Consider the following 13,822-nt stretch of genomic DNA (forward strand, 5'->3'; position numbering starts at 1 on the left):
CAGAACCAGGAAGAGCCCCTTTATCCACTAGTTCCCTAGATTGCCTTCTATCAAGGATGTTTAAAATTTTGCCAGATGGCAAGGGGGAAATATTCTAGTCTCACAAATAGGACAGTGAAGATGGATTTTGGGTGAGGCAACAGATGGGGCTTCCCTGGGAGTGCTAGTGGTAAAGAACCCGCATGTCAGTGCAGGAAATGTAAGAGACACGGGTTCAGTCCTGGATTGCGAAGAGCTCCTGGAGAAGGGCATGGCAACCCACTCCAGTACTCTTGACTGGAGAATCCCATGGATAGAGGGGCCTGGCAGACTACAGTCCATAGGGTTGCAAGGAGTCGGACATGGTTGAAGCGACTTAGCGTGTAAAAGATGGAGGCCTGCCACAGTATCTACCAACAAATCTACTTTCTTTTTCATTTACTCATTATGTTGTACTGCCTTATACTTACTGTACTACAAAATATGATATTTTAAAAAAAAATAAAGGGGAGAAAAAGGAAGGAAGGTAGTTGGGAAAAAAAGAAAAAAATGTAACAGGATTATAAATGAAGATTTATATTAGTATCTTTTCTCTGAAATGTTTCTAGGTAGGATTGCTTTGAATTAATTGCTCAGTAGACTGCCTCATTGAATTTTAGGACATTGAGTTTTCAACCAAAAACTGAAAACACAAACTGAAGGCACAAGGGCCATAACAAGTGATTTTTCACTCCACAATTCAAATTATTCATTAATCACAGCTTTCTCATCTACTAGTCATTGTTATTTAGTCTCTAAGTTGTGTCCAACTCTCTTTGACCCTATGAACTGAAGCATACCAGGCTTTCCTGTCCTTCATTATCTCCTGAAGTTTGCTCAGACTCATGTCCATTGAGTCAGTGATGGCTATCTAACCATCTCATCTGCTGCCATGCCCGTCTCCTCCTGCTCTCAATCTTTCCAAGTGTCAGGGTCTTTTCCAACTAGTCAGCCTTTTGCAACAGGTGACAAAAGTATTGGAGCTTCAGCTTCAGCATCAGTCCTTCCAATGAATATTCAGGGTTGATTTCCTTTAGTATTGACTGGTTGGATCTCCTTGCAGTCCAGGGGGCTCTCAAGTGTCTTCTCCAGCACCACAACTTGAAAGCTAGTTAATGCAGGTCATATTCACTTGACAAACATTTGTTTGCAAATGAGAGCTTCTCTTCAGTCAGTTTAGTCGCTCAGTTGTGACCGACTCTTTGCAACCCCATGGACTGCAGAACACCAGGCTTCCCTGTCCATCACCAACTCCTGGAGCTTACTCAAACTCACGTCCATCACATCGGTGATGCCATCCAACCATCTCACCCTCTGTCATTCCCTTTTCCTCCCGTCTTCAATCTTTCCCAGCATGAGGTCTTTTCAAACGAGTCAGTTCTTTGCATCAGGTGGCCAAAGTATGGCCAAAGCATCTATTCAGATAATCCAAATCCTAATTGTGTCAGTTGCACACTCTAAGATTTAGGCAAGTTATTTAATTTCTTTGGGCCTCAAATTCCTCGTGTAAAATGAAGATGATAACAGTATTGACCTTACAGGTGTGCTGTGAAAATTAAATGTGTTAATGTTCAAAAGCACTTGGGGCCGTTTCTTGCATATGGTAAGTGTTATATAAATATTTGTATAGGTGATGTTACATTTTCTTAAAGACCATAGCCTAAGAATATTGACTCAGTGGTTCTAGTTTATGGAACTCCATATTTACTCAATATTTTTCTCAGATTATTGTTTAATGGCACTTAAAATATGATTATGTTATAGTATGTATAATATGAATGCTATTAGTTGGTTACCTTACTTTTATTCACAGCTATTAACAGCACTGCTTTAGACTGATGGTATTTGAGGATTCTACTTGTAAGCCTTTACTCCTTAATTTTTGCGAGGAATTATATGAAAGACCAGATTTTTGGTAAAGTATTTTTGGCTAAAGAGAACTATGTTGTCTAACTATGTTCCATAACTATTAGCATTCAAATGTTTCAATAGTTTTTAATTTTCATCCCTTAAAAGAAAGGGATATGAAATTTTGTAAAAGGTCTAAAATTTAAAAAGAATGTTGTTTTTTATTCTTTTTACAGAAGACCGTAAAAAATACTCTGATATCATCAAGAAGCACAATGCAATTGAAATGTTATTTACACTCTACCCTCCTCAAGGTGCTCATGTGTCTACTAATTTGAGGCTTAGGTCAACTTGGCTGAGACCCATAGTAAATGGGGAAGAAGGATATAAGTATATAGGTAAGATTCTGAACCTTATTATGTCTTTTTATAAATAAGGAAGAAACTTGTACTTTATATAACTCTCATTCATCACTTAGATGATATGGGATGATACATTGGCCTTATAGAATATTCCCTTTTGTTTTTAAATATTATACTTGCAGTTTAAAAAGTGGCTGTTTTATACTTTGGTGACTCCATTCAGTTCAGTTCAATTCAGTCGCTCAGTCGTGTCTGACTCTTTGCGACCCCATGAGTCACAGCACGCCAGGCCTCCCTGTTCATCACCAACTCCTGGAGTTCACTCAGAGTCATGTCCATTGAGTCCGTGATGCCATCCAGCCATCTCATCCTCAGTCGTCTCCTTCTCCTCCTGCCCCCAATCCCTCCCAGCATCAGACTCTTTTCCAATGAGTCAACTCTTCACATGAGGTGGCCAAAGTACTGGAGTTTCAGCTTTAGCATCATTCCTTCCAAAGAAATCCCAGGGTTGATCTCCTTCAGAATGGACTGGTTGGGTCTCCTTGCAGTCCAAGGGACTCTCAAGAGTCTTCTCCAACACCACAGTTCAAAAGCATCATTTCTTCGGTGCTCAGCCTTCTTCAGAGTCCAATTCTCATATCCATACATGACCACAGGAAAAACCATAGCCTTGACTAGACGGACCTTAGTCGGCAAAGTAATGTCTCTGCTTTTGAATATACTATCTAGATTGGTCATAACTTTTCTTCCAAGGAGTAAGTGTCTTAATTTCATGGCTGCAATCACCATCTGCAGTGATTTTGGAGCCCAAAAAAATAAAGTCTGACATTGTTTCCACTGTTTCCCCATCTATTTCCCATGAAGTGATGGGACCAGATGCCCTGATCTTCGTTTTCTGAATGTTGAGCTTTAAGCCAACTTTTTCGCTCTCCTCTTTCACTTTCATCAAGAGGCTTTTTAGTTCCTCTTCACTGTCTGCCATAAGGGTGGTGTCATCTGCATATCTGAGGTTATTGATATTTCTCCCTGCAATCTTGATTCCAGCTTATGTTTCTTCCAATCCAGCGTTTCTCACGATGTACTCTGCATATAAGTTAAATAAGCAGAGTGACAATATACAGCCTTGACGTACTCCTTTTCCTATTTTAAACCAGTCTGTTGTTCCATGTCCAGTTCTAACTGTTACTTCCTGACCTGCATACAGATTTCTCAAGAGGCAGGGCAGGTGGTCTGGTAATCCCATCTCTTTCAGAATTTTCCACAGTTTATTGTGATCCACAGAGTCAAAGGCTTTGGCATAGTCAATAAAGCAGAAGTAGATGTTTTTCTGGAACTCTCTTGCTTTTTCCATGATCCAGCAGATGTTGGCAATTTGATCTCTGGTTCCTCTGCCTTTTCTAAAACCAGCTTGAACATCAGGGAGTTCACAGTTCACATATTGCTGAAGCCTGGCTGGGAGAATTTTGAGCATTACTTTACTAGCATCTGAGATGGGTGCAATTGTGCGGTAGTTTGAGCATTCTTTGGCATTGCTTTTCTTTGAGATTGGAAGGAAAACTGACCTTTTCCAGTCCTGTGGCCACTGCTGAGTTTCCAAACTTGCTGGCATATTGAGTGCAGCACTTTCACAACATCATCTTTCAGGAAATGAAATAGTTCAATAGGAATTCCATCACCACCACTAGCTTTGTTCGTAGTGATGCTTTCTAAGGCCCTCTTGACTTCACATTCCAGGATGTCTGGCTCTAGATGAGTGATCACACCATCGTGATTATCTGGGTCATGAAGATCTTTTTTGTACAGTTCTTCTGTGTATTCTTGCCACCTCTTAATATCTTCTGCTTCTGTTAGGTCCATAGCATTTCTGTCCTTTATTGAGCCCATCTTTGCATGAAATGTTCCCTTGGGCAAAGACTAATAGAGTTTTGCCTAGAAAATGTACTGGTCATAGCAAACACCCTCTTCCAACAACACAAGAGAAGACTCTACACATGGACACCACCAGATAGTCAACACCGAAGTCAGATTGATTATATCACTTGCAGCCAAAGATGGAGAAGCTCTATACAGTGAACAAAAACAAGACCAGGAGCTGACTGTGGCTCAGATCATGAACTCTTTATTACCAAATTCATACTTAAACTGAAGAAAGTAGGGAGAACCACTAGACCATTCAGGTATGACCTAAATCAAATCCCTTATGATTATACAGTGGAAGTGAGAAATAGATTTAAGGGCCTAGATCTGATAGATAGATTGCCTGATGAACTATGGAATGAGGTTCGTGACATTGTACAGGAGACAGGGATCAAGACCATCCCCATGGAAAAGAAATGCAAAAAAGCAAAATGGCTGTCTGGGGAGGCCTTACAAATAGCTGTGAAAAGAAGAGAGGTGAAAAGCAAAGGAGAAAAGGAAAGATATAAGCATCTGAATGCAGAGTTCCAAAGAATAGCAAGGGGAGATAAGAAAGCCTTCTTCAGCGATCAATGCAAAGAAATAGAGGACAAGAACAGAATGGGAAAGACTAGAGATCTCTTCAAGAAAATTAGAGATACCAAGGGAACATTTCATGCAAAGATGGGCTCGATAAAGGACAGAAATGGTAACTCCATTAGAATAGTGGAAATACTGTGTTAATCCATTCACCAGATGATGGATATATATATATATATTTTTTAATGTGCTCGTACAAGGAATACTGCTATACACATTCATCTACAGGGCTGTGTATAGACATATGTTTGCATTTATCTTGTCTAAACTTATTTCCAAAGTGGTTATGCCATTTCATACTTCCTATCAGTAGAAATAAGAGTGGCTTTTGTTCCATAGCTGTATCACTACTCACTATAATCAGTTATTTTAATTTTAGCCATTCTAAGTGATATGAATTGGTATTCCATTGTGGTTTTAATTTGTATTTCTCTAATAGACAGTGATTCAATGTCATGGCCAAGGGGCTTGCATAGCTCAATGAAACTATTAGCCATGCCATGCAGGGCCACTTAAGATGGACAGGTCATAGTGGAGAGTTCTGACCAAACATGGTCCATTGGAGGAGGGAATGGCAAACCGCTCCAGTATTCTTGCCACCAGAATCCTGTGAACAGTATGATAAGGCAAAAAGATATGACACTCATCATTTAGGAAGATAAGCACCCCAGGTTGGAGTAAAATATACTCCTGGGAGGAGCAGAGGGCAATTACTAATAGCTCCAGAAACAATGAAATGGCTGGGCCAAAGGGGAAACAGCGCTCATTTGTGGATGTGTCTGGTGGTGAAAGTAAAGTCTGATGCTGTAAAGAACTATATTGCATAGGAATCTGGAACATTAATTGGTCCATGAATCAAGGTAAATTGGCCATGGTCAAGCAGGAGATGGCAAAAGTGAACATTGACATCTTAGGAAACAATGAACTAAAATGGAAGGGAACCAGTTTAAAACTCAATATTAAAAAAACTAAGATCATGGCATCCAGTCCCATCACTTCATGGCAAATAGATACGCAAAAAGTGGAAGCAGTGACAGATTTTATTTTCTTGGGCTCCAGAATCACTGTAGACGGCAACTACAGTCAGCACCATAGTTTGAAGGCATCAGTTCTTTGGTGCTCAGCCTTCTTTATAGTCAAACTCTCACATTCATACATGACTGTTGGAAAAACCATAGCTTTGACTATATGGGCCTTTGATGGCAAAGTGATGTCTTTGCTTTTTAATACACTATCTAGGTTTGTCATAGCTTTCCTTCCAAGAAGCAAATGTCTTTTAATTTCCTGACTGCAGTTGCCGTCTGCAGTGATTTTGGAGCCCAAGAAAATAAAATCTGTCACTGCTTCCACTTTTTGCCTATCTATTTGCCATGAAGTGATGGGACTGGAGAAAACCCTTGAGATTCCTTTGGACAGCAAGATCAAATCAGTCAATCATAAAGTGAGTCAACCCTGAATATTCACTGAAAGGACTGATGCCAAAGCGCCAATACTTTGGCCACATAATGTATTGGAGCAAACTCCAAGAGATGATGAAGGACAGGGAAGCCTGGTGTGCTGCAGTCCATGGGGTCACAAAGAGTCAGGCACGACTTAGCGTCTGAACAACAACAACCAGTGGACAATGATATACAGAATATTTTCCTGTATTTTTCATTTTTGTATCTTCCTTGCTTGTTTGAACTTTTTGCCATATTTATATATTTTGCTATTGTTCTTAATTGTTGTGAGACGTTTCAATATTCTGAATATAAACTCTTTAATATACATATGCTTTGTAATATTTTCTCCCAGTCTGTGACTTTTTTCTTTCTCTTTCTTCTGAACAGCAGAGGATTTTAATTTTGATAAAGTCACGTTTATCACAATTATGGCTGATGCTTTTACTGTCATCCAAGAAATATTAGTTAGACCTTTGGTCAAAAGATTTTCTTCTAGAAACTTTATAGTTTTAAATTTTATATTTCAATGTATGGTTTTTTGAATTATATTTTATACATGACTCAAGGTATCTAACATATTGATATTCAAATGTGCTAACTGCTTGTCGAAAAGACTATTCTTCTGTGATTACTTTATATTTTGGGAAACCAAATAAACTAAAGAAAATATATAGATGCAAATAAGCACATTAAAAGATAACCAGAATCATTAATCAATAGGAAAATACATATAAAAGCCAAAATGTCTTAGTGCCACTCATTTATTAGAATGCCTAAAATAAAATGAAAAAATCTGATAATTCCGAATCTAGCAAGAATGTGAAATAACTGGCACATTCATACATTGCTAGTGGAAATGCTAAATTGTACAGTGAGTTTCTAAAGATTTTGATACTTTCTTACAAATTAATATGCTGTAACCATAAAACCTGGCTGTCCTACACAAAGGTAATTATGCAAGAGGAATGGAAGTATTTGTTCACATGAAAACCTATAATGAATATATGTAGCTGATTAATCATAATTGCCAAGAGCTGGAACAACACAAATGTTCTTCAGCTAGTGAATGAATAATCAAAATTTGTTAACATTTATACAATGAAGTACTATCAAGCAATAAAAAGGAATGAGCTATTGATTCAATAACATAGATGACTTTTAAATGCACCATGTTAAGTGAAAGAAGCCAGACTCAAAGGCTATGCGTGTGTGTGTGTGCTAAGTCACTTCAGCTGTGTCTGACTCTTTGTGACAATGTAGACCATAGCTTGCCAGCTTCCTCTGTTCATGGTATTCTCTAGGCAAGAATACTAGAGTGGGTTGCCATGGCCTCCTCCTGGGGATCTTGCCGCAGGATCCAGCCCATGTCTCTTAGGTCTCCTGCATTGGCAGGCGGGTTCTTTACCTCTAGGGTCACCTGGGAAGCCCACTGATGGTGTATAATGCATTTAACAAACAACATGACTGAATCTCAGATGAGTTATGCTTGAAAAAGTCAGACAAAAAAGAGTACAAGAATATGATTCTGTTTATATAAAAGTCTAGAAGTTGCAAATAAACTAGGCCCATGACAGAATCAGGTCTGTGGTTACCTGGAATGGGTGTTGGAAATGAAGTGAGACCTGATGGATTACTATAGAGAATGGAAATGTTTATTAATTTGATTGTGGTTATGGGGGGATGGTCCCATGGGTATAAACATATGTCAAAATTTGTCAAATTATACACTTTAAGTATGTGTAGTTTTTCATTTACATGTCAATGAAGCTATAAAAATAAAGTTGAAAGCATAAATTTAAAGAACCAAAAAAGTAAAATTGGTATTTGGGGAATTATTTTGAAAGGCTTTAAGTTTTAAAACTAGTATGTTAGAGATATCTACGGAGAGTCACAAATTAAATGCGATCTCATTTGGCTTGTGCATATAAAGGTGTATTTAAGTGTTCAGTTCTAAAAGATAGCCTGGAGAAAGAAGAGGAAACAGAAAGAAAATTATGAAAAAGAAAGTTGAGGCTTTAGGTTCTATGAGATGAACTAAGATCCTGATTGCAATTTATTTTATCTTGGCAATTTCCCCCTTGAAAATTAGCCTATTGTTCTAAAAAATTTGCATCATTGTTTAGAGCTAGCCTATCATTCTAAAAGATTTGTGTTCATTGTTTAGAGTCCATTTGTGAACATTTGGTCCAAATAAAACAAACAGAAAGGAGATATGCAAGTGCCTTATAAGTTGAAGACTCTGTCTTCTGAAGTTTTATGCTGTCGTTCCCCTTTTTAGTGAGTGGCCAGGGCCTTGTATCTTTTAAAATTACAGTTGTTATTAAATTGATTGACAGCAGAGTTTGCAGCATTTACCTTGAAAAAGATTAGTCTGTTACAGAAGTGCCTTCTAAAACTCAGTAACTCCTTGACTATAAACATTTAGGGAAGATAACTCTGGAAATTTATTACATTTTTCAACATTAATAGTCCACAATGTAGCACCCCTGTTTATTGTTTTCACACTGTAGATTTAGAGATGTATCATCAGCAAGAACTTAGGAGTAGTTAATAGAATTACTGAATGCTCTATAAATGGCATGGGCTGCTAACAAATTATGTAATATAAAGATCACACATACTCTAAAAATATTTGGTATTTCCATATTTTACATCCCAGAATTCCTAGCAAAGTAGCTTGAATGTAACTGGAATGCTGCATAAGTCATAATTTCAAATTGCTTAATATGCACAAATTATTTCTTCTGAATCATAATTTTGTAGTCTTACAACATCAATGAAGTAAAAAAAAAGTCTAAATCTTTTTTCAGGAGCATATGTCTTGTTAAACTTGTTTTCAGAAAGCTTATTTTGGAAGGCTAGTCTTTTTAACATGATTTTGATTGTATTTCCTTATGAGTTGTCTGTCCTTGAGCTCACCTGACCTTCTGGCCTGTCACAGATACACTGAACTTGTTCCTCTCCTTCATTAAGTTTCTGTGACTTTGGTGAATGCCCAACTTGGAAGCTGTAGCTTACATTAAAGAGCTTGTGGAATTCTAATGGGAATACCTTAAAAGGGGTAAGTTAGCCATTGTCTTTCAAGGAAATAATTTAGGGAATACAAATGAATGATTAAGCTACTTTCTCAAGCCAATGGTCCATTCTTAACTGAAATCATATTGTTATATTAATGTAAGATTTCTAATTAGTTCAGATTCCAAGTAATGAGCAAAGACCTCTACCTCTACTCCTATTTCACACCGCATTTTGAGCCCTTCGTGTTGTAAATTTTACTTACCTTGATAACATATGGATATTTAAGTTTTATAAGTACTATTGGAACCTGACTTCCTGGCTGAATCGTTGTTATCCTATTATGAGAACAAGGTATCTTTTTTGTCCTTCAGTGTATTCCACAGCCTTCAGGCAAGATCTAATGTACATTAGCCAAATGAGAATCTTTCCTATCTTTTAAAGACTGTGGCAATTACTCAGTTGTCCTTGACAGTCAAGTCTGGTTTTTGATGATCTTTCAGAATTGTCTACATTGCAACATAAGACTTTCTTTTCTTACATCCCTTATTGCAGTTGTAACTATTTCACTCTCCACAAAATAGATGCTATGCCTGGATGTTAAGACCTTTTCTTTGTTCTAAAAAATATTCTTTGTAAAATATTGTTCCTCAGAAGCTCTCCTTCTGATCCGTAATGTCTTTTGGCACTTCTCTCTAAACATTTCCCACATTTTCTCATTTGTTTTAAGTGATGGAACTCAGACTAAGATTTAATAATCCATAAATCTGATATATTGTGAATATAATCCTAGCTACTATGAATTCTGCTTATATCTTTTCACCTTTTTAGACTTTTAAAATATGTATCTCAGCATTTACTTGGATTTCTAATAATAATTTTTAATCTCCTTTTTATGGCATGTTTTCTTGTAACTATTAGACATATGTAATTTATTTCACCTTCTTAAATTTTGTTCCCTGACTTGTCCTGATTTCACTTAACTTATTTAGAATATGGACATTTATTGCTCTTGTCAAAACTTAGTTAGGTGTTGTGCTATAGCCAGTGAGGAATTGAGGTCTGTGTGTATAGAGCAGCATGGAGGTGAAACCTCCAGCACCATTATAACTTCGGCAAGGTTGATTGCAGCTCCAGTGACAGCTTGACTGTAACTTCATGAGAAATCCTGGCCTGATCCACCCAGAAAGCCCACGCCAGACTCCTGACTCACTGTGTGAGTCTGTTGCTTTAAGCTTCTAGTTTGGGGAAAATTTGTTACAGAGCATACAAGTCAGTGATTAGTAGTTTTTAGCAGTGGAAGCAAAATGACATAGGATTAAGTGTGGTTCCTCAGGAAAGACTGGGTTGCTGATTGACTGGCCTTCAGAGAACATATTACCAGAGTGAAACTTTTGTTCTTTGGTTAACTATCAAAAGTAGAACATCTCACTGATTGGTTGGCTTTCAGAAGTGTGTTTACTGAAGTGAGTTTCCACTGGCTGATGAAACAGGTTTAATACTGGTTCTGGGGGTTGCTTGTCAGCATGGCTGCATGCCTAGTCACTCAGTCCTATACACGCGATTGCAACCCTTTGGACTGTAACCCATCAGATTTCTCTGTCCATGGGATCTTTTAGCAAGAATACTGAAGTGGGTTGTCGTTTCCTCCTCCAGGGTCTCTTCCCTACCCAGGCATTGAACCCGCATCTCCTGTGTCTCCTGCAATGCGGGCAGATTCTTTACCTACCGAGCCATCAGCATGGCTATAGAACTGTTACTGCTTCGTTAAAGAGGTATAAAAAGTTCTAGTTTAAAATTGTTACTTAGATGTAGAACTGTTGAAAGTAAAAGTGTTAGTTGCTCAATCATGTCCAACTCTTTGCAGTCCCTTGGACTGTAGTCCACCAGGCTCCTCTGTCCATAGAATTCTCTAGGCAACAATACTGCAATGGTTAGCCATTCCCTTTTCCATGGGCATCTTCCCAACCCAGGGATTGAACCTGGGTCTCCTGCATTGCAGCAGATTCTTTACCATCTGAGCCACCAGGGAAGCAAAATTATGGGGAAAAGTTATTCTCAGCATAGGCACAGAAAGAAACAAAGATATGTGGTAGTTGACTTACTGGAAGCAATTAAGCATAATTATGAACCTAGGATATATCTTGTCACCCTGCTTACTTAACTTATATGCAGAGTACATCCTGTGAAATGCCAGGCTGGATGAAGCACAAGCTGAATCAAGATTGCAGGGAAAAATATCAATAACCTAAGATATGCAGATGACACCACTGTTATGGTAGTAAGTGAAGAGGAACTAAAGAGCCTCTGGATGAAAGTGAAAGAGGAGAGTAAAAAAGCTGGCTTAAAACTCAGCATTTATAAAACTAAGATCATGGCATCTGGTAGCATCACTTCATGGTAAACAGATGGGGAAACAGTAGAAATGGAGACAGATTTTATTTTTTTGGTCTCCAAAAATCACTGCAGATGGTAACTGCAGTCATGAAATTAAAAGACGCTTGCTTCTTGGAAGAAGTTCAGTTCAGTCACTCAGTTGTGTCTGACTCCTTGCAACCCCACGGACTGCAGCATGCCAGGCTTCCCTGTCCATCACCAGTTCCCGGAGCTTGCCCAAACTCATGTCCATTGACTTGGTGATGGCATCTAATCATCTCATCCTCTGTTATCCCCTTCTCCTCCTGCCTTCAATCTTTCCCAGCATCAGGGTCTTTCCCAATGAGTCAGCTCTTCACACCAGGTGACCAAAGTATTGGAGCTTCATCTTCAGCACCAGTCCCTCCAGTGAATATTCAGGACTGATTTCCTTTAGGATTGACTGGTTTGATCTCCTTGCAGTTCAATGGACTCTCAAATCTTCTCCAATACCACAGTTCAAAAGCATCAGTTCTTTGGTGCTTAGCTTTCTTTATGGTCCAACATTCACATACATACAAGACTACTGGAAAAACCATAGCTTTGACTATACAGACCTTTGTTGGTAAAGTAATGTTTGTTTTTGCTGACTGTATGGAGCTTCTCCATCTTCAGATGTAAAGAATATAATCAATCTGGTTTCGATATTGACCATTCAGCGATGTCCATGTGTAGAGTCATCTCTTGTATTGTTGGAAGAGGGTGTTTGCTGTGACCAGTGCATTTTCTTGGCAAAACTCTGTTTAGCCTTTGCCCTGCTTTATTTTTTTACTCTAAGGCAAGGCCAAACTTACCTCTTACTCTAGGAATCTCTTGACTCCCTACTTTTGCATTCCAATCCCACATGATGAAATGGACATATTTTTTTGGTGTTAGTTGTAGAAGGTCTTGTAGATCTTCATAGAACTGTTCAACTTCAGCTTCTTCGGCATTAGTGGTTAGGGCATAGACCTGGATTACTATGATTTTGAATGTTTTGCCTTGGAAATGAATAGAGATCATTCTGTCGTTTTTTAGATTGCACCCAAGTAATGCATTTAGGACTCTTTTGTTGACTATGAGGGCCACTCCATTTCTTCTAGGGGACTCTTTCCCACACTGGTAGATATAATGATCATCTGAATTAAATTTGCTCATTTCTGTCCATTTTAGTTCACTGATTCCTAATATGTTGATGTTCACTATTGCCATTTCATATTTGATCATTTCCTTGGAAGAAAATCTATGACAGATCTAGATAACATATTAAAGAGCAGAGACATTACTTTGCCAACAAAGATCAATATAGTCAAAGTTGTGGTTTTTCCAGTAGTCATGTATGGATGTGAGAGTTGGACCATAAAGAAAGCTGACTGCCAAAGAACTGATGCTTTTGAACTCTGGTGTTGGAGAAGACTCTTGAGAGTCCCTTGGACAGCAATAATATCAAACCAGTCAATCCTAAAGGAAATCAGTCCTGAATATGGAGGGACTGATGCTGAAGCTGAAGCTCCAATATTTTGGCCACCTGATGCAAAGAGATGACTCTATTAGAAAAGACCCTGATGCCAGGAAAGATAGAAGGCAGGAGGAGAAGGGGATGACAAAGGATGAGACTGCTGGATGGCATCAGTGACTCAGTGGACATGAGTTTGAGCAAGCTCCTGGTGATGGTGAAGGACAGGGAAGCCTGGTGTGCTGCAGTCCATGGGGTCACAAAATTCGGACATGACTGAGCAACTGAACAGCGGCAACAAGAACATGAACCTCGGAAAAGAGAATGACTGTGCCTGGCAGTATTAGAGATGATTTTATAAAGATGGTGATATATCACCTTATTCTTACAGGATAGGTGACAGTTATGAAATACAGAATAAAAGAAAGTGTAAGGCAACATGGAGAGCACGAAGGAGTCCAGAGGATGGAACTAACTTTAGGTTCTTTTTCACTGAATTCTCCTGCACAACTTAGTACAAGACTATTTTTTCCCTACAGGGATATAATTGGCAAATAATATTATATTATTCTCAGGAGTATAATATAATGATTTGATATTTTTATTATATATATTGTGAAAAGATTAACACAATAAATCTGGTTATCATGATAACATAGTTACAAATTCTTTTTGTTGTGACAAGAACTTTTAAGATCTACCTTCTTAGTAAATGTCAAATGTATATTATAGTATTATTAAGAATAATCTCCAAACTCTACATTACATCCCCATGATTTATTTTATAACTA

At 38.2% G+C, this 13,822-nt stretch overlaps 1 protein-coding gene across 1 annotated transcript in view; it reads left to right on the forward strand.

The window, feature by feature from the left end:
- Positions 1 to 13,822, forward strand: part of IQCM (IQ motif containing M) — a 439,185-nt gene that overhangs the window by 350,440 nt on the left and 74,923 nt on the right. The window contains 1 exon segment of the mRNA XM_040251672.1: positions 2,103 to 2,264. Within this exon segment, the coding sequence (XP_040107606.1) occupies positions 2,103 to 2,264 (162 nt within the window).

This window comes from Oryx dammah, unplaced genomic scaffold (genome assembly GCF_014754425.2).
Source record: "Oryx dammah isolate SB20612 unplaced genomic scaffold, SCBI_Odam_1.1 HiC_scaffold_12, whole genome shotgun sequence".
NCBI lineage: Eukaryota > Metazoa > Chordata > Mammalia > Artiodactyla > Bovidae > Oryx > Oryx dammah.